Source organism: Girardinichthys multiradiatus, chromosome 13, assembly GCF_021462225.1.
Source record: "Girardinichthys multiradiatus isolate DD_20200921_A chromosome 13, DD_fGirMul_XY1, whole genome shotgun sequence".
Lineage (NCBI taxonomy): Eukaryota > Metazoa > Chordata > Actinopteri > Cyprinodontiformes > Goodeidae > Girardinichthys > Girardinichthys multiradiatus.
Window position 1 is genome coordinate 2,711,054 of NC_061806.1, and position 22,296 is coordinate 2,733,349.

Below are 22,296 nucleotides of genomic sequence, written 5' to 3' on the forward strand. Positions count from 1 at the left end.
GTTTGAGGAAACAATTTACAAAAGTTATCATATTTGTGGATTTGGCTGCAAGTCCTTTATTTGTAACATGTCATGGGTCATTGTTCATCTTAGGACACAAACCTGATTAAACCTGATTAAATAAAAAAAATATTTTAAATCTTAATATACTAGTAGTAGTGTGTCTGTTTGTTTTGTTTGACAGCAGATTCACACACAAAAAAAAAAACATTTTAAAGGGATTTTGTGGAATTACATCTTTTCTCACTTCTGAGGCTAGAGAGGAGGAGGACACAGCTTCGGTAAAGATTAAAACATGGTTATTTCACAGCATTTACACAGTACAACTGAAAGAAAATCACTTTAAAGTCAAAGGAAGTTTGTAATATTCATAGAGATGAAATCAAATAAAACCTGAAAGACAAAGGAGAATAAACCACACATAGCAGCAACAGCTTGTCTCTTAAGAATTTGTTAAAGATTATCAGGATTTGAATTTTTTTATTCACATTTTATTCAGTAATTTTCAATAAATTACAATATATATTCTGATGAGGCTCATTTGTCAGAATGAAAGCCCCTTTTGAAAATAACAACCTTTAGGCAGTTAAACATACTTTTCATTAGGCCCTCATTTCTGTATTAAACATGTGTTTTTATTGGTCTGATGTAATATTCTAATTTTCAATGTTGAATGAATCATCATAGTTAACAGAAATAAAGGCTTGAAATCATCAGTCTGTGTGGAATTAATCTATATAATGTGTTTCACTTAGTGATGGATTTACTGTAATAAATAAACTTTTAAATAATATTCTCATTTATAGAATATAACTGTAAATGGTCTCAAAGCCTAAAATATTACCTTTTTATAGAGGAATTACTCCCTCTATCTCTACAGACAGCTGCACACTGACATTATTGCTTTAAAGTCTATCAGTTATTAAAGCTTATGGAAACTATAAGCTGTTTTAAACGGATGTTACTTAATCAAAATGTTGAAAAAATAACATCTAAAATAGTTGTATATAGAAATAGCTTTCAGCTCCAAATATCTTACCCTGTAAATCTACAGTTCTCCTTCTTAGATCTTCCCAGACTTACCTGTTGTTTGACATCATGCTCAATCCATTCCTTCTCCAATGAAAAATGGTGTTGAAACACCACTTTAAAGCTTTTCAGTGAATCTTTGTAAATCTGAGCCTGTATGCAGAATTTTGGATTATCAACTCAAAGTTGGGCACTCAGATCTTGCTTCTAGGGGTCATTGAAGTTTTATGTTGATAAGTTATTCAATCCTGGAAAAAGAACATTTACAAGAAAAGATTGTTAACAATGGTAACAATTAGCGTTCATACCCTTAATGAGTGTAAGTACATCTAATAGTAGGTGCATATTGCTAATGTACAGGTATCCATTTAAAAATGTACAATTCTGAAATATTCTTATGATTTATAGAAATGATGCATTTCTATAAGGAGCTAAACCTCTAAACAAACACATGCAGATCTGTTTGTTGGAACCCCTGGTAAAGATGAAAGAAAAGTATCTAACTAAATTGAACTTTCATTGCAGAGGTATGATCTCACACTGACAAATGCTGTAAAATCTACCCACTAATTTTATTCAGTGATTTATGTTAAAAAACAATATGAAATTATAAACCGCAGTGGGTTCAATTTTTCCAATTCTGCACGTTTCTGTTTCAGCGATGGCCCCAAAGAAACACATGAAGCTCCTCCTCCTCTTCCTCCTCCTCTTCCTCCTCCTCCTCGCGGCATGAATCGACCCTCATAGTCTGAATCTGTTTCCGGTCGGCCTTAATCCTCCCTGCTGCTCCATTACAGAAACAAATATAGCATTCTGTCCTCTGCTTTTCTGACAGACACTGCAACAGCTCGATGGGGAACGAGAGGTAAACAGGTTGGTGGCTGTTTTCAGACGAGATACGGTGGTGCTGCTGCTTTAAGCAGATGATGGTGAACAGGAGACGTTGTCCTGAAGCTTTTTAGCGCAGCATGTCCAGCTGATGGAGGGGGAGACAGACCAGGTCCTGTGAACCAACATCCATGGCTCCTGGTGCGTTTTAAGGCAGATTCTGCAGCGGCGCCTGTGTTCTCCCTGTGGCAGCACCACGGACAGCGACGATGCCCCGGATGCGCAGGAAGGCGTTCGTTGCTCTCTTCCTCTTCACTCTTTTCATCTTCGGGACCATGATGGGGCTCAGGACGCTGAAACCCAGCGACGGCTTCTCGGATCTGGCGCCCGGGATGGATTTCATCGGGGAGAGGACCGAGAGGAAGCGGTTGGATGAGAAAGACGCGCTGGCGTCGCCGGCCCAGTTCCGCTCCGGCGGCAGCGACACCAAGGTGGTTTTTACCAAATCCGACCGGGATTCCAGCATCTTCTACGACGTCCACATCTTCTACTACCTGTGGTACGGCTCCCCCAGCATGGACAACAAGTACATCCACTGGGATCACCCGCTGGTACCGCACTGGGACCCGAAGAATGCTGCTAGTCATGCTCAGGGTAGACACACACCTCCGGAGGACATTGCTTCCAGTTTCTACCCTGAACTGGGGCCCTACAGCTCCAGGGACCCAAAGGTGCTGGAGTCACACATGGCCCAGATCGAAGCAGCTGCATCAGGTAAGAACTTGTGGTGCACGTTTCTGCTGGATGGGGTTGGTTTTACACAATAATTGGCTGTGGCTTCCTCCTACACTCCAAAATTGTGTTGACTAACTGGTCTCCCTGAATTGTCATCAGGAGTGTGTATGTAGGTTGTTTCTCCTGTGGGTCCCTGTGAAGGACTGGCAGTCTGTCCAGGGTTTCCCCAGGCTAGTGGAGATAGGAACACACCTGCAGTTCAACTGAAATCATTATGAGTCGATTGTATAAGCAAAATAACATCATCTCTATGGATTATTGAAGTGATATTATTTCAGTATATCAGAGCTCTATTCTCCCACAGATTGCTTTGTGTTTTCAGAATAACATGATTCAGTATATACAGGTCCTTCTCAAAATATTAGCATATTGTGAAAAAGTTCATTATTTTCCATAATGTCATGATGAAAATTTAACATTCATATATTTTAGATTCATTGCACACTAACTGAAATATTTCAGGTCTTTTATTGTCTTAATACGGATGATTTTGGCATACAGCTCATGAAAACCCAAAATTCCTATCTCACAAAATTAGCATATCATTAAAAAGGTCTCTAAACGAGCTATGAACCTAATCATCTGAATCAACGAGTTAACTCTAAACACCTGCAAAAGATTCATGAGGCCTTTAAAACTCCCAGCCTGGTTCATCACTCAAAACCCCAATCATGGGTAAGACTGCCGACCTGACTGCTGTCCAGAAGGCCACTATTGACACCCTCAAGCAAGAGGGTAAGACACAGAAAGACATTTCTGAACAAATAGGCTGTTCCCAGAGAGCTGTATCAAGGCACCTCAGTGGGAAGTCTGTGGGAAGGAAAAAGTGTGGCAGAAAACGCTGCACAACGAGAAGAGGTGACCGGACCCTGAGGAAGATTGTGGAGAAGGGCCGATTCCAGACCTTGGGGGACCTGCGGAAGCAGTGGACTGAGTCTGGAGTAGAAACATCCAGAGCCACCGTGCACAGGCGTGTGCAGGAAATGGGCTACAGATGCCGCATTCCCCAGGTCAAGCCACTTTTGAACCAGAAACAGCAGCAGAAGCGCCTGACCTGGGCTACAGAGAAGCAGCACTGGACTGTTGCTCAGTGGTCCAAAGTACTTTTTTCGGATGAAAGCAAATTCTGCATGTCATGCGGAAATCAAGGTGCCAGAGTCTGGAGGAAGACTGGGTAGAAGGAAATGCCAAAATGCCAGAAGTCCAGTGTCAAGTACCCACAGTCAGTGATGGTCTGGGGTGCCGTGTCAGCTGCTGGTGTTGGTCCACTGTGTTTTATCAAGGGCAGGGTCAATGCAGCTAGCTATCAGGAGATTTTGGAGCACTTCATGCTTCCATCTGCTGAAAAGCTTTATGGAGATGAAGATTTCATTTTTCAGCACAACCTGGCACCTGCTCACAGTGCCAAAACCACTGGTAAATGGTTTACTGACCATGGTATCACTGTGCTCAATTGGCCTGCCAACTCTCCTGACCTGAACCCCATAGAGAATCTGTGGGATATTGTGAAGAGAACGTTGAGAGACTCAAGACCCAACACTCTGGATGAGCTAAAGGCCGCTATCGAAGCATCCTGGGCCTCCATAAGACCTCAGCAGTGCCACAGGCTGATTGCCTCCATGCCACGCCGCATTGAAGCAGTCATTTCTGCAAAAGGATTCCCGACCAAGTATTGAGTGCATAACTGTACATGATTATTTGAAGGTTGACGTTTTTTGTATTAAAAACACTTTTCTTTTATTGGTCGGATGAAATATGCTAATTTTGTGAGATAGGAATTTTGGGTTTTCATGAGCTGTATGCCAAAATCATCCGTATTAAGACAATAAAAGACCTGAAATATTTCAGTTAGTGTGCAATGAATCTAAAATATATGAATGTTAAATTTTCATCATGACATTATGGAAAATAATTAACTTTATCACAATATGCTAATATTTTGAGAAGGACCTGTAGAGCTGGCTCTTATCTGAGCCAACAGGTAAGGTTCTGCCCCCAGTTATGAAGCTAGCGGGGTTAATGCATATTTTCTATGTTAAAATTCAGTATTTTTCCATAATGTAATTTCCATTCTCAATCCTTTTACCCCATTGTAGAGATACAAATATTAAGTTCCATATGAACATGGCAGATATTTCTATGTATATATGGACTTTCTAAGCAATCATATATATGCAAACCCTGGACTAGGACTACTGAATTAGTGTTGTTAGATAAACAGATTATTAAATCAGACACAATCATTTGTAATTCATTAACACAACTCTATTTTGAAAAAAGGAAGGATATTTAACTAAAATTCATATAAAAGAATAAAGTATTGAATTAACCCTGTTGTTTTGCTAAAAGGTTGACGGATGTTAGATATGAGTTCAAGATAACAGGTTCAGCAAGGAAACCCAGAAATTTCTCTTCTCAACAACATTCTCCAGCTAATTCTGAGGGATCTCAAGGCGTTCCTAAAGGGATATATTCCCTTTAGTGAATTCTAGGTCTTCATGCATGTCCTTTCACGGAGGCAACCTGGAGGTGTCCTTATCAGATGTTGGAGCTTCTCACGCTATCTCTAAGGTTGAGCCAAGCATCGGAGGAAGCTCATTCCAATCACTTATAACCTGGATCTGGTTTTTTCAGCAATGGTCCATGTCTCATGAACACAGATGATAGTTGGAAAGTAGACAGACTGGTAAATCCAGAGCTTTGCTTTTTGCTTAGGTCTTTCTTCACTACACTCCATCCTACCACCACTGGTGAACAAGACACCTAGTTACTTAAACCCCTCCACTTGAGGAAATAACTGACCAAGGCAAAGAAGTAGAAGTCCACCTCTTTCTGGTTGATAAATAGCCTCCAATTTAGAGGAGCTGACTCTCGGCCACTTCCCACCTGGCTGCAGACAGTTCCAGTGCATGGTGAAGACGCCCGAAGAACCCCTCATCTGTGAAAACCAGAGATGAGACTCCGGGTTTCTCTCCATGACTATGCTCCGAGATCCTGTCCATGAACACAACAAACAGGATTGGACACAAGGAGCAGCCCTGGCAGAGTCCACCCCTCACTGGGAATAAGTTTGACTTTGTGCACATAATGCAGACACAACTCTTACTTTAGGCATACAAAGACAAGAGAGACCTTAAAATCCACCCAGGTACATCCTACCACTGCAACATCCAACACAACGTGCCTTTAGGGACATGGATATGAGCCTTCTCCAGATCCATAAAACACTTATAGACTGCAGAATCATATCCCCATGATCCTCTGAGCAAATCCTTCAGGGTAAAGATCTGCTCTACTGGTCAGGACCCTGCCCAGCGAACTTTGGTTTTTGGAATACTCCCCCCCTGGGAGTTGAAGACAACTCAGTTTTAGTGTACACGTGTCACCATCTAGCTGAGTAAAACATTTTTCTTTTAGTTGATCTTGAGCCCCTTTTGCTGAGATAAAATGTGACTCCTCAGGTGTTAAATTATCAATCTTATCTAGTGTCTCTGAAAAGGGGCTAATATCGCCCAGATTAGGCTCCTGGGGCTCGTCAAGCACAGTTGATGAAGCTACAGGACTCTCTCTCTACAAGAGCCCACCACCTGTTAGGAGGAACATCGGAATTGGGTGGCATGTAAACTGGGTAGCAGGCAAGGCAGGGGCCTTGACATGCTAATTCCCAGTGGCATAATCTGAGATGTGTGCTGACTTCACTCATATTTATGCAAACTTCCTGCTCCCTGCCGTTTTGAAAGTCATCCTCCTCTTGTCTCTACCCTGTGGGCTTGTAGGAGTGCTGGTGTTGTCCTGGTATCCACCTGGGGTGGCAGATGATCATGGGGAGCCCACTGAGGACCTAGTTCCTGCTGTCATGGACGCTGCCCAAAGGCACAGCATCAAGGTAACTGGTGAGACAACCGGTATGTTTTTTACTTTATGGCTATTTTATGAATGAATGAATGAATGAATGAATAAGTCTCTGTGATGTTTTAATATTGCTTTCTGCTCTGTAATCATTTAGTCTTAGTTCAGTAAAATAAATGAAACCAATCATTTCTCTTTTCAAACATCAGCAGTTTGTATCAAAAGATCCACATTTCAAAGGTTTGTGGCCAGTGCTCAAAATATTTCTTCCCAGCCTTCCTATCATGAACATTTATGAACAGTCATTAATGAATACCATATTATATACGCTATCGACATTACATTATGGCCACTGACTCAGGCTAACAACTGCCTTTTGGATTAACCATCTCCGGGATGACTGAAAATCTTCACCAGCTTAACAACACAGATTACCTTTTCATTATAGCAGCTGTTAGTGGATGGAAAATATCAGACAGGAAATGATCATTTTTTTCCTTAAAGTTGATGCCTGAGAAGCATACGTTGAAACCCAGCGACGTTTTTGAGAGTTTGACAAGGAACAAATGTGTCAGAACACAAAGTGTATCACACTGAACTCTGAAGTGGGCTGCATATCTACAGAACTGTCAGAGTTCCCGTGCAGGTCATACTGTTATGCAGGATCAGTGTACTGTTGGCCTCAGACCATAATTGCCAAAGTCATATGACTTGTGAAGGTACAGTGTTTCTCCAATAACAAGCTGAGAGCTGTGCAGAAGGAACTGAGAAGGAAGATCACAGATGGAAATAACATCTACAGGAAGACGATGGAGGACCAGCTGAGGTAGAAGAACATCTTTGGGGTTTGGAATAGTCTGGAAACAGCTTAAAGTCACAAACCAAACTGCTATGCTGTAGGAGATTTAGAGTGGGTGGATGATCTGAACCAGTTCTTCAACAGGTTTGATCAGACACTCACCCCTCCCCCAGCCCAGTCACCCCTCCCCCAGCCCAGTCTCCCTGCAACCCACATTATCTTCAACGTCCGTCTGCTTTTCTTCCCAGAACTTCACACTCTCACCTTTCAGCCATCACCCATTCCATCACCCACCTCTATCCACTTCAGAGGACAATATTCCACAGCTCCCCTCCCCCAGCACCATACTGTTCCTTTCAACACTTCAGATGAGGAACAGGCTGCAAGTGATCAGGTTTCTAAAGGCTGCATGTTCGGTTGGCATCAGCTCCAGGCTATTGAGCTGTTGCTCAGATTAACTGTGTGGCATTATGGGATACATGGTCAACAATAGCCTGAACCTGCAGAAAGTACCACATCTGTGGAAGACCTTCTGTGTGGTACCAGTGCCTAAGACCACACATTCCAAGGACCTCAGCAGCTACAGACCAGTACCACTGACCTCACATCTCATGAAGGCCCTTTATGAGATTGGTCCTCAACCATCTTCAATCCCTGGTGAGGTCTTCTTTGGATCCCCTGCAGTTTGCCTACCAACCAGGCATTAAGGTGGATGATGCCATCATCTACTTCGCACACCGAGCTCTGACCTACCTGGAGAAGACTGGAAGCACTGGATCATGTTCTTTGATTTTTCCAGTGCTTTTAATAGCGTCCAGTCGGGACGTTTGAGGGACAAGTTGGAGCTGTCATGAGTGGACCACCACCTGTCCCAGTGAAAACTGGACTACCTCACTGGCACAGTATTTGATGACACTGGACTGTGTCTCTGACAGGCTGGCCTGGAGTACGGGGGCCCTGCAGGGAACTGTGCTGGCACCATTCCTGTTAACCCTCTATACTGCAGACTTCTCCATCATCTCCCCAGGTTGCCACCTACAAAAGATCTCTGGTGACTGCCATAACCGGTCTCATCACAGGTGAGGACAACTCAGAGTACAGACAGTGGAGACAGGACTTTGTGGACTGGTGCCAGAGGAACCACCTCCTGTTCAATGTAGGGAAAACCAAGGAGCTGGAGGATTTCTGCAGGCACAGAACCACCACAACAACCCTGGTGAACATCCAGGAAACTGATATCCAGAAGTCGGACCTGTTCCCGGTGCATGTTGGACTCCGGCAGGGCTGCCCTTTGTCACCGGTCCTGTTCATAACTTTTATGGACAGGATTTCTAGACGCAGCCAAGGGCCGGAGGGGGTCTGGTTTGGGGACCAGAGGATTTCGTCTCTTCTTTTTGCGGATGACGTGGTCCTGCTGGCCCCCTCTAGCCAAGACCTACAGCATGCGCTGGGGCGGTTCGCAGCCGAGTGTGAAGCGGCCAGGATGAGGATCAGCTCCTCCAAGTCCGAGGCCATGGTTCTCGACCAGAAAAGGGGAGTTGTCCTCTTCAGGTTGGAGGGGAGTTCCTGCCTCAAGTGGAGGAGTTCAGTTATCTTGTGGTCTAGTTGAGGAGTGACGGAAGAATGGAGCGGGAGATCGACAGACGGATCGGTGCGGCTGCCGCATTAATGGGGGCACTGTGCCGGTCCGTTGTGGTGAAGAGAGAGCTGAGCCGAAAAGCAAAGTTCTCAATTTACCGGTCGGTCTACATTCCTACCCTCACCTATGATCATGAACTTTGGGTCATGACCGAAAGAACGAGATTCTGGAAACAAGCGGCTGAAAAGAGCTTCCTCCGTAGGGTGGCCGGGAACTCTCTTAGAGATAGGGTGAGGAGCTCGGCCATCCAGGAGGAGCTCGGAGTAGAGCCGCTGCTTCTCCACATCGAGAGGAGCCAGTTGAGGTGGCTAGGGCATCTATACCTGATGTTTCCTGGACAACTTCCTCGGGAGGTGTTCCAGGCACGTCTCACCAAGAGGAGGCCCAGGACACGGGAGACCACAGATTGTCGATATTCAATCACGTTTTCTACATAGTGTTGGAGAAAACCTGTCGCCTCTCCTGATGGATCTTTTATTCTGAAAGCAAGACTGGTAGTTAGCAAAAGAATCACAGGAGAATTAAATGTAATCATTCAAACTGTGTTGGATCAGAAAAAAAAGTATAATAACATTGTATGCATACAGTGACCTTTTTCACTCCACTGAGCCTAGTCAGCTCCTTCGAAGTCAAAAAGAATAAAGAGTCCACACATTTCCTTATACTAGCATGCGCTAGGTAGTGGGAAGGGATCTGATAACAGAAACCCCCAATACCAAATACATCCAGGTTGGCAGATCCCAGTTCTTGATACCATATGCACAAACCAGTCAGAGAGATACCAGAAGTGTTCAAAAAACAGAAAATGTGAAAAAAATGTCCAAAATTATGGGTTTGGCTCAACAAAAAGGTTAACATAACAAACTTCAACTCAGATGGTAACACAGAGAACTCAAAGTACAAACTGACCCAACAAATCAGACCAGAGGGAAACTGAATACAATCTATTGTTCTAATCAGCAGACTGTTTGCTATAGAAGAGAGACAAATGTGCTTGAAATCTATGTGTTCTTGTGTTAGCAGTAGTTACCTACAACACTTTTCAGCAGTGAGAGGTTATGTTGATGTATTGTACAGATTTAGCCCACCAGTACAGCAAGTTGACGCAAACTAACACTTTTTAAAATGTTCTAGGGTGCAATTTTCACTGACAAATTAAACTTTCTCAGAATGAAACATACAAAGCAAAATGTTTGCTTTTTTTACTAAAACAATTTTTTGCTATCATTATATGTTTAATAAATAGAACCAAAAACATTCTGAGACTCTTATTCCAAAGCTGACTGAGAAACAGCCATTAATTCAACAAGGCTAAATACAGCAAGTGAAGAAAGAAAGACCGTCCCATAGCCTGTTCTTGTTGTTAAATGTAGGCAAACCTTTCAGAACCAACAAAATAGAAAAAAAACAACCCAAAAAAATGGGAAACTGTTTGCCGTTCTTTTAAGTAGGCATATATGTGATATTTTGTTAGTATTTTTAATCTACAGTTATTTCCATTTCCTTTTTCCAGACAAAACATAGTACTTTGTTTCATTTAAATTTTGCATGTTCACTTTATTGCTATCAGGTAAAAACAAAAAAGTCACAATAGAATTATTTTGCATTTCTAATTCAAAGAAAAATAAATCCTTTTTTTTCTTTCTTGTGGCTCATGAGTACTTTCAACGTGACATTTTTACCCCACGTGGTAACCGGTTCGGACCCAACAGCTTTATTTAGTCTGTTTTGTTGGTATTCATTCTCACAACACTTAAAAACATTCAACTCTATTTCTCCACAAAGCCTGACTTAGACTTGTTATTAGACATCTTGTATGGATAAACCAAAGGAGTGATGGTCCAACCAAATACCTGCGTGACCTGAGAAAACGACAACAAGAAAAGACCATTTTAGCTAAGTGGTTTCCAAAAGTCATTCCTAGTTCATGTCGTTCTCGAACCTATTGATCAATGATGTTTTAGAGAACACAGCGTCAGTTTAGGCTTACTGTTGAAACATCTGCTTAAAAAACTCTTGCCGTATCTTGGATTCATAGTTGTATGAATCTGCTATCAGTTTAAAGAAGACAAATACAAATGCACATCACTTTTTCAAATTTAAAGTGTGATCTATTTTGAGAACTATGGAACCTTTTCCTTCCACTTCACTAATTTTCAGTACTTTGTGGTGATCACTTAAAAAAATTCAAGAAACTACACTGAAGTTTGAGGCTGTAATATGAAAATGTAAAAATGTTCGAGGTGTATAATTATTTTTGCAAGTATAAATGTGTAAAGCTCATTCAGGTTAAATTGCACCATTTCTACATCTGGGGGGCATATTTTATGCTGCACAGACTATGAGAAGAGAAGCAACCGCGCAGCTACAAGATGTTGTTCTATTGTTCAGGTTGGACATCACCATCCTCTGAGGAGTGGCATCTTACCCCGCATGATCTCATGATCTCAAACCAGGAAAAACAGCTGACAGGCCTGAGCACCAGCTCTAAACACTGCTGCGTTACCATGGAAACTATTCATAAGGACCTTGCAGCCTCCCTCAGAAGATGAAGTGGGCGTTGAATGCTTTCTGTTTGCAGCTCGACAGCTCTGTCGGTGCCTTGCTGTTTGCATCAAGAGCTGCAGTAGACCTTTTTGACTCTTTGTGCCTGAAGCAAACAGGATGAGGTGACTGGAGCTATTTCAGCGTGACAGAGGGCATCCATCACGCTTTCAACTCAACCACAACACAACTGTGCTTTGTGAAAAAGTGTGGACAGATTCAGCATGCGAAGACATGCTGCACAGTGTGGACTATTACTCAGAAGATTTGACAAAGGATTTGAGGGACACTGTGGTCAGTGGAGTAGATGTCACCCTGTGCCACCTAAATGTGGGGGCACATATGATGGAAAGTCTGTAGGAACGGAGGGCCTCTGTCTCTTGACTTTTCTCCAGCTCTATCTTCTCTCACCCATTCCACAGAAATTTCTAGCTTGAGCTAAAACCCTGGTTGTGTTAGGAATATGGCACGTGTGTTTGATGCTGAAGCTGTTACGTTGTAAAAGTATTCACATTCCTTACACTTTTTACCATTTGGTCATATTAAAACCACAAACCTGTGTGGGTGTTATGTGATAAACCAATACAGAGAAGTGTAAAAATGTGAATTGAAAGAGGGAATTTATTCACAAACAGAAATCTGAAAAGGGTGATGTATAATGGTATTTATCTCCCCTGATTCAATACTTCATATAACCACCTTTGGGTGCAGGTTTTTTGGTTTATGTCCCTACCAGTTTTGAACATCTACAGACTGAAATTTTTGTCCTTCTTTTTTTACAGCTCAGTCTCAGTCAGATTAAATAGAAAGCATCGGTTTTCATGTCTTGTCTGAGATTTTCAGTTGGATTTAGGCCTGTACTTTGACTAGTCCATTCTAACACATCGTATCCATTGTATCTGTGTATATGTATATGTGTAGGGTGGTTGTCCTGCTAGAAGGTGAACCTCCACCCCAGTCTCAGGTCTTCTAATAGGTTTTCTTCCAGGATTTAGCTACATCCATCTTCCCATCAACTCTTATCAGCTCCCCTGCCCCTGCTCAGGAATAGCATCCCTGCAGCATGATGCTGCCACTACTTTATTTCATCGGGTAGAAGTGGGCTCCAGGTTAAGTACAGTGTTGATATTTTGCCATACCCAGCATGTAGGTCACAAAGTTACATTTTGGTTGCATCTAATAAGATCACGTTTGCTGTGTCTCCTACATGGCTTGTGGTAAACCTGTCTGGACCTCTTCTGGATTTCGTTCAACAATAATTTTATTGTTCTCACTCTTCCATAAAGGCCAGATTTATGGAGTCCACAACTAATCGCTGTCCTGTCAACAGACTCTCCCACCTGAGCTGTCGATCTCTGCAGCTCCTCCAGTGTTACCATCATCCACTTCTTTGATTAATGCTCTCCTTGGCCAGCCTGTCTGTTTAGGTAGACGTCTATATCTTGGTAGGTCTGCAGTTGTTCCATCCTCTCTCCATGTTCAGATGATGGATTGATCAGAGCTCAGTGAGATGTTCAAAGCTTGGGTTATTGTTGTAGAACCTAACTCTGCTTTAAACTTCTCTACAACTGTCTTCCTGACGTGTCTGCTGGGTTCCTTGGTCTTCATGATGCTGTTTGTTCTCTAATGTTGTCTAACCAATCTCTAAGGCCAGAAGCACAACAGAGTTAAGAGTTAACACAGACAGATCAGGGACTGGTTATTTGGTTTGGGACCAGGAATGAAATTATCTGGTCATGGACCAGCTTTTTATTGTTTTTAATATTGCAGTATGTATTAAGGTTTACATATTGCTGATTAAAAACTGCTAACAACAAACAAAAATAAACACTCAAAGATATTTATTTGCTGGATTCAAAGCGTTCCACTGTGTTTTCCAGATTCTTGCATTTTTACTTGATGCTTTTAGTGAAAATCCTTCTCCGTATTTTTTTTGCACAGGTGGCCTTTCACATTCAGCCATACAAGGGACGGACAGACCAGAGCATGCATGACAACATCAAATATATCATTGACAAGTAAGCTTATTCCCCATCTTTCTATATGTGTTGGGCATGTTTGGTCTTAGTCCCTATCAGGTCTAGCTCTGCTATCGCCTACATTACCATTAAAGGGCTGAAGATCTGATGGAGCACAAAGCCAGAGACGGGATGATGAGCAGCTAGTTAAATATAGATGTTTTCTGACTTCCTATCAATGAGCTGACCATCTACTGTACATGACAATTAAACAAATAGTTTAATTGTCATGTACAGTTTAATTTCTTTTGACCAGGGGTTCTGATGGGAGGTTATTGCTAGATATTTCACCTGCAAAAGATACTGTAAGTGTTGGGGATGTCTTCACCAGGGTTGGTTAGTCTAACAGCTAATGGCCAGTCAGTACGGCGCCAAGAGAAAAGTACATTTGTACTATGGGAAAAACAGTCAACCCTGAAATACCTTATATCCAAAAAATGAACCGAGCATGTTTTGCTCTAATATGTTTTTTGCATCACATTACTTTTGTAGCAAAGGTTAACTCTGACTGGATATACATTACATAAAATGTTCCCATGGGAGGGGTTGGGATGCAGAACAGCACAGTGCAAACACAAATTTAGATTTTATTTAACTTACTCTGACTAGATGTTCATTTCAGCGTTTGGAGAAAACTAATCCGTATTGATTGGTCAGCCTTACAAGGAAGGCCCATTTAAAGATATCTGAACTATACCTTGAACATTTATGGTTAAATTTTGAAAACCAGCATCTAATGTCACACAGATGTAGTCAAATAATTTAGATAGATACAAAAAGGTGATTCTAACAAACATTTAATTTGAGCCAGCATGTAGCTGTTCTTGTTTCCGGCCAGTTATGGTCCATGTGTACTCCATGGGTAAACCACAATAAAAACTGTCAGTGGGCCTTTGAGCATCAATTCCAGCTTGACAACGACGTCTCATGCTGTTCATAAGTCGACTTATTGTCTGCATTGCATCCCACTCTTCTTGAAGGACGGCCTTCGGGTCATTGAGGTTCTGGGTACAGAGGTACGGGTCTCTAGACGGTGACTTAGCTGATCCCAGAGGTTTTCCATGGGATTCATGTCTGGAGAAAGTGAAGACCACTACATTCAATTTAGCTCATACTCCAGCATCCGTTCCCTATTGATGTGATCTCAATGACCTGGAGCATTGTCGTCCATGAAGATGAAATTAGGCCTGTGTTGTTCATGCAGGGGAACACTGACTGGATCAGTGATGTTATTCAGGTAGTATGGGTTAATAACTGCACCATTCACAAAGTGTAGGACAGTTCTGTACTGACTAGATAGACCTGTCCACACTGTAACACCACCACCAAAGGCTCGTCCGACTCTTCCAGTCTCTCTGTATTTCTGTTGCAACCTGCTGATGACCTCTGTGACCTTCTAAGCTCAGTAGCCACTTCCATCTGAGAACGTCCTGTTTAAAGCCTCATAATGGCAGGGTACTGTTGATCAGATGTTAGGTGTCGTCTTGATATCATAAAGTCAGAATGTGAACAGCATGATGAGGAGGACTGTTTAAATGCAGGAAATATATTGATTGATTTATGGTTTAAACACCTGTTGTAAATATTGTCGTTAAGCTCCTTGTTAGAGAACAGCAAGTTGTGCAAAAAATACTTGTTTAATCTTCCAATCAAACCATCCACGGGAGCGTACGGCTGACGCGCGTTTCAGTCAATGTGTCCACGCAAGGTTAGTCTCCTTAGCTTTATTGAACAAAAAACACAAAAAACAAAAATATTCCACCGTTTACATTTTTTGCCCAACACGGCCACTAAAATACTAACATTTCCCACTGTCAATCCAGAGCGTGTCATAATTTTTGAGGCCGACTTGACCCACATGCAGTAAACACCCAGAGAACTGAGGCGGTTTAGGAAGTTTATTTAACTCAGTGGAAATGGTGAGAATGGGACATCGATCAGGAGCGGGTGCTCTGTAAGAAAACAACAGATCGGATGAGTAATGTGCCACTCGACAGCTGATGGAATCAAACAAACACGGCTTACAGTAGGAACGAGATTCGATCCGCCAGGGAGATGGCAACACAGTCCGGACTGAGGGATGGCTTCGCCGGGGGCCACCTGGAGCCTCGATGATCGGAGCGTGTTAAACCATCGGAGGGTGGACAGAGTTCGGCTAAGCTGTCCTGGAGGTGAGTTCGGACGAACTGCCAGCTGAAGGCTTGATCCTGAGGTAAACTTGTTTCGGGTTCAGCAATGAGGTTTCTCCCCAAGGAGTGTGGCTTGGTCAGGTACCTGGATCAGAACAAGAGTTAGTCCTTTCAAAGTTGCAAGGTTCGTAGCAAGGTAAGACAGCAAAATGGCCAGGTAGTTGTATGGTCTGCTTAAACAAGGAAGGAGGCTGAGGGGAACTAACATCTACATTAATTAGCATCTGACCAAGAGGAATGCTGACATCGCTAGGAAGGCCAGGATCCTGAAGAAGCAAGGGAAAATTCAGGCAATGTGGACGACAAACTGCAATATTTTTATTAAATTGAATGGATCACCAGAGGATGCAAAGGTTCTGGTCATCAGGGATACCGAGGAGCTGGAAAAATTCACGTGAGCATCATGCATGGACACAAGGTAACACCAGTGACACTAACTCATAAACAGGATGGCACAACCAGTATGTACAGACTCACTGACAGCTGCACACATTACATCAGTAGCGGAGCCTTTGGACTCGAAACATTTGGAGCTGAGAACTTTTAATTAAACAGAGTGCAGGACATGGAGGAGGACATTGACCCAGACAATAATTTTTACAGTGATATTGTTAACTGTGGTTACTATAATGAAGAGCAATACAACAGGACAGTTAAAACAGACAATAAATGATGTATTATACATTTCAATAGTCGAAGCTTATTTGCAAACTTTAACAACATCAAAGACTTTCTAAGCCAGTTCACACAACCATTTATCATCATTACAATATCAGAGATATGGATGAGAAATGAGAAGGGGATGGACTTTGAGCTGTAGGGATATGAATTTAAATATATGAATAGAGTGGGCAAGAATGGAGGAGGAGTTGCTACGTATGTGGACAAAAACCTGGAATATGGAGTCACTGATAAAATGACAAAGGTGGCTGAAGGCATAGTTGAATGTATAACGATTGAAGTCTGTATGGAAAAGAAGAAAAATGTGATGGTTAGCTATGGTTATTATCTATAGAACACCAGGTCCTGATATGGACATTTTTATGGGTGTTTTGATGAAACATTCACAACTGTAAATCAGAAGATATTTTTCATCTGTGGGGACTTGTAGGGAATGTTGATTTGCTTGAACTTATTGAAGAGTTTATAAACACAGTGTACAGATCTCTATCCAAAGATCACCAGACCTAGTAGGATCACTCACTCACAGTGCCACATTAATAGATAATATATTTACAAACCTGATAGATAACAACACAACAAGTGGATTATTTATTAATGATATTAGTGACCATCTACCGGTGTTTGTGGTTTATGAACATTGTTACAGGTAAGCTGCTAACGATGACACACAAAAGTACACAAAAATGAGAACAGAGGAGTCAATGTCTGCATTAAGAGAGGATCTGCTTAGTTAAAATTGGGACTCATTTCTCCAGGAGAAAAACATAGATGAAGCTTACAAAATGTTCCTACACATTTTCAAATATATAGATGATAAACACTGTCCAATAAAAGAATATACCAAAACATAAATATTCTGTCACACCATGGATCACAAAAGGATTGCATAATGCCTGTAAAAAAAGATTACGCTTTAAAGAGAATCTTAAAGAATAAAACAGCAGAGACAGAAAATAGATATAAATGGTATAAGAATAGTCAGTCAGTCAGTCATTTCCTACCGCTTATTCCATAGTGGGTCGCGGGGATAAGACGGGGTATAAGAATAAATCTTAAGGGCATCTAAACAGGAATATTATAGTAAACTATTAAACGAGAAAAACAAATGGAATATATTAAATAATGTTGTTAGAAAAGGATTTATAGAAATTAAGTATCCACATTGTTTTAAACCAACAATACAATTATTGATGATATGTCTGTATGGTTCAAAAAAACAAGTTTTTTGCCAAAACTTCCCTGATCCTGGGATTACAGAGAGCTGAAATCAGGTACTCACAACAAAAAGTCCTAATTCAATGTTTTTCACAGAGGTGGAAGAGGAAGAGATCATAGGTGTTGCTAAAAAATGTAAAAATAAAAGGTCCAGTGACTTTGATGACATTGATATGACAACAGTCAAAAGAGTTATTGATACAATTGTTAAACCACTGACTCATATCTGTATCTCTCTTTCCAAACGGGTGAATTTCTAACCAAAATGAAAACTGCAAAAATCATATTATACAAAACTGGAGATAGACACAAATTCACAAACTATAGGCCTGTTTCTCTACTTCCACAGTTTTCCAAGATTTTACAAAAACGTTTTACAAACAGACTGGAAACTTTTATTGATAAACTACTTTCTTAAAGTCAGTACAGATTTAGATCACAGAGAACCACAGCTTTAGCAGTCCTATAATTAATAGAGGAAATCACCAGCTCCATAGATAAAAAGAAGTTTGCAATTGGTTTGTTTGTTGATCTAAAAAAAGCATATGACACAATTGATCACAATATATTAATCAGGAAAGTAGAGCATTATGGTGTACGGGGGGTGGTTCAGGAGTGGATGAAGAGCTATTTAAGTAGCAGGCAACAATTTTTGAAAATGGTGAATTCAGTCGTCATGCTTGGATATTGCTTGTGGTGTCCCCCAGGGATCAGTATTGGGACCAAAACTGTTTATTCTCTACGTAAATGACATGCAAGGTTTCAAACGCATTACAGCTTGTTTTGTTTGCGGATGATACAAATATTTTCTGTACAGGTGAGTGCTTACAGCAGCTCTTGGATAATCTCACACCAGAGATGAATAAGAATTGGGTGCACATACTTTAGCAATGGTTGTGGTCGTGTGGGCAATGGGCTATAAGTCATACAGTAAGTGTATGACTGAAGATGTGTTTAGGCACATATGAATGTGTAGATGTGTTTATATGGACAGTAAATGAATGTATTGCTCACTTAATGAACTCTGGAGTAGTACGAACTTTTAGGTAAGTAGGAATCGAGTGTTGGTGTTAAGGACAATAGGAAGGAGAAAGGGTATGATTAAATAATTTTCACTTAAAAATTATTCATTCATTCATAGTGGCCATCAACTAATTTGGCAGATTCTGTGACCATGAGCATGAACTGATTTCCACTTCATCATGTTTCCTTCCCTCAGCAAAGTCCAGTTAAAACTGCTGGAACCACATGCGCTCCAGACTGGCCACTGAAATACAATTCAGTGAGATCCTGGTTGGTTTTTCTTTAACTGTCTCGTTATAACCTTCTCTCATAGGCCCATTGATAGTCCCGCTGAGTTTTGTCCTTTCTGCGTATGGCCCGTTACCAACACTGCTCATTATTTCCCTTAGCTCCACAACTTTCGGCACATTTGCTCCAGTAAGCAATTCAATGTCAGCTTCAATCTTAGGCAGTTGAATTTTCTAAAGGTAAGGCCACCTTTTAAGATCCTTTTGTTGTGGTATATTTTTCCTTTCCTACTGGTATTGTCTTGTGCGTGAAAGCGTCTGTCAGATCAATAAGCTTGTCACCAGACAAATTGCCAGATACCACATAAGTACTGACAAGTTTCTCTTTATTCATGGTTCTCAACAACATGTCAGTCTATCTTCCACTAAGCTTTAAATAATTTATCAATGCCTCAGTACAGAATGTCACTGAGCTGCCTGGGTCCAGAAAGGAATAAGTCTATCTTATTCCCCATCTTGGACTTGACTTGGACAGGACTATTGCAAGAGTACAGTCATCTTTCCCGGCCCCAGTCAGCTTATGAGCCTCAGAATGAGCGCAGACAAATGCACTCAAAACTGTGTGACCATCAGTAATGTCAGCCGCTGCATCCTTCTTCTTAATGTGCAGAAGTGTAGGATGTGTTAAGGAACTGACCTCACAGATCACTTTTGCTTTGCACAATTTACTCATGTGTCCGTGCTCCTCAAGAAGTCCAATTTCTGTTTGTGTGGCTTGCCCTTAAGCTTGTAACCAGTCTCTATGAAATATATGAAAGAGACAAACCAGCGTTGTTGAGGCAGGAGCTGAGCTTTCCACCTGTTCTGCTTCCTTTTTTTTTATCTTCAGAGCAGTGGTGGTAAATGACTTCCTGATTACGCCTTTTTTTGCTCTGTGTTCACGTTGTTTAATTGAGGATGTCTTATATTCCCAAAGACTGGATGAAGACAAACCTTGGTCTGTTTGTGGACATACTCAGCTAAATCCTTAAACCTTACTCTCCAGTCACATTCCTCTACCTCTCCAAAGGTTGGAAAAGATGTGAAAGAACTCAAACATTCAAATTAAACAACAATTAATTAAACAAGCTTGCAATAATAAATGTTTAACTTAGGTCTAACTTATTGACTGCTTTTATGAACAAGTGGAAGAGGAATCAAGGAATGGGGTTCCTTTATGTTTCCCAGGTTGTTGCTTTCAGATGAACTCTGCCTGTGATGAAGATTTATTCAGACCCCTTACAGACGACCAAGACACAACAACCTTTAATAGAGGAGTGTGGTTGGTTTTGTTGAAGGTACATGAAAATACTCAGGTCTAGTAGCTCATGTGTTGGCAGAGGCTAATTTACAGCACTGCAACACTTACACAGTCAGTAACACATAAAGAGCCCCTCCTCTCTCAGTTCTACGGTCTAAATGTGTTAATGATCCACCAGGTCCTAAGTTATTTCAGTCTAACCTCAGTTGTACAAAACACACAACAGATTTCACCATGACATTATTTATAGTATCAAGCATGGATGAAGCCAAAATAGAAAAGTTTGTGAAGTTACAAAGACTGAAAAAAACTTGAGATACTTTAGATTCTTTCTTTTAACGCTCTGTAAGTCATGGTACCACTTCAAACTACCCTGTATGTTCTGCACATTACTGTTATTATTAACATTATTATTATCTGTTGTTATTATTATTAGTAGTAGTAGTAGTGCTGGTAGTGGTAGTAGTAGTATTAACATTAATATTATCTTTGGTAGCTTTGACCACCACATCAAGCTACCCAGTGCATTCTGCACATAGTTACTGTGAGCGGTAATTTTATTATTTATGGATATCCTCTTGATTTCAAACGCCTGTGAATCACATCCATTTGTTTCACTCTGTTTTTCTCAGATATGGAAAACATGGCGCCTTCTACAGATTCAGGACTAGCACAGGGCGAGTCCTGCCACTGTTTTATGTCTATGACTCCTACCTTACACCACCTGAATCCTGGACACAGCTCCTGACAACCAAAGGCTCACAGAGCATCAGAGGGACGCCCTATGATGGAGTTTTTGTTGCCCTGGTTGTCGAGGAGCGCCACAAGCATGACATCCTAGCCAGCGGCTTTGATGGCATGTACACTTACTTTGCCTCCAATGGTTTTTCTTTCGGCTCATCCCACCAGAACTGGAAAGCCATCAAAGCTTTCTGTGATGCAAACAACCTGCTGTTTATCCCCAGCGTTGGTCCGGGATATGTGGATACTGCCGTGCGACCATGGAATAACCACAACACCAGGAACCGGGTCAACGGACGTTACTATGAGACATCCCTGCAGGCAGCGCTGTCTGCCAGACCTGAGATTGTGACCATTACCTCCTTTAACCAATGGCATGAAGGCACTCAGATAGAAAGGGCTGTACCCAAGAAAACAATGGAGCATTTGTATTTGGACTACTTGCCAAACCAACCAGACCATTATTTACAGCTGACACGTCAGTGGGCTGAGACCTTTAACAAGGAGAAGGACAAGTGGCTGATGTGAACATGGTTTCAGCTTCATGCTGCAGGCTTTGAGAATCACTGTGAGTTGCAGTAAATTATCTCTGTTGACTGTTGACCCTGGTGATTTACCTCACCAACGTTTTCTGCTCAGTATTTCTTCGTAAACTAAAACAGTATGGTTACAGAGAGAAGTGTTCTTTTTCCTTCCCTGTTTTACTAAAATAAAGACTGTTATTTCCTGTACTTTCTTTCTGACCAATTGAAATGTCTGTCTGTTTACTATCGGAGGATTTTTTTTATTGATACTGGAAAGAGTCAAATGTTAAAGAGTTAACAGTTGATAGGTAGAATGCTGCAGTGTGAGTAAGTGAGATGAAGGTCGGTTAAAGTCTGCTTCCTCCTTCAGTTCCCTCCTTCCAACTGAAAGACATCAACCCTAAACAGGACAACACATTAGGATTAGGATTTGGTTTGCCCTTTTAATGTACCATATACCCCGCTTAGTTTCCTGATGAACTCATTCATGACCACACATCAGATTGAAAACACATATTTACATATAAAATGACACTTATCTTTTTTTTCTCATTGTCTGGCATTGAATCAGATGAAATGTTTCTGTTGTACATCAATGAGCATCAAATAACATTATTTCTATTTGCTAAATGTCAAAATAAAGTTTCTTTAACGTCAGAAGTTTCCGTTCATTTTCAGTATTTGAAGAACTGTCTTTAAACTATCTGAGTTTGCTATAATGTTTTGGGCTTGCTTCTAATAGCGTCTTATAATAGTTTGCTGGAATTTTGGCCCATTTCCCTTGACAGAACCGGTGGAACTGGACCAGAGTTGTAGGCCACAATGATTGAACACACCTTTTCAGGTCTGCCTTCTGTAGTGCATGAATATGGATGACTACCATCACAAACCT

General features: G+C 41.4%; 1 protein-coding gene across 1 annotated transcript; it reads left to right on the forward strand.

Moving 5' to 3' along the window:
* The first annotated feature begins 541 nt into the window (after positions 1–541).
* On the forward strand, positions 542–22,061 carry maneal (mannosidase endo-alpha like). Its single transcript, XM_047383731.1, has 4 exons — positions 542–2,631; positions 6,429–6,538; positions 13,425–13,501; positions 20,772–22,061. The coding sequence occupies exons 1-4, from the start codon at positions 2,127–2,129 to the stop codon at positions 21,406–21,408; spliced, it is 1,329 nt and encodes a 442-aa protein (XP_047239687.1). The 5' UTR covers positions 542–2,126; the 3' UTR covers positions 21,409–22,061.
* The last annotated feature ends 235 nt before the right edge of the window (positions 22,062–22,296 follow it).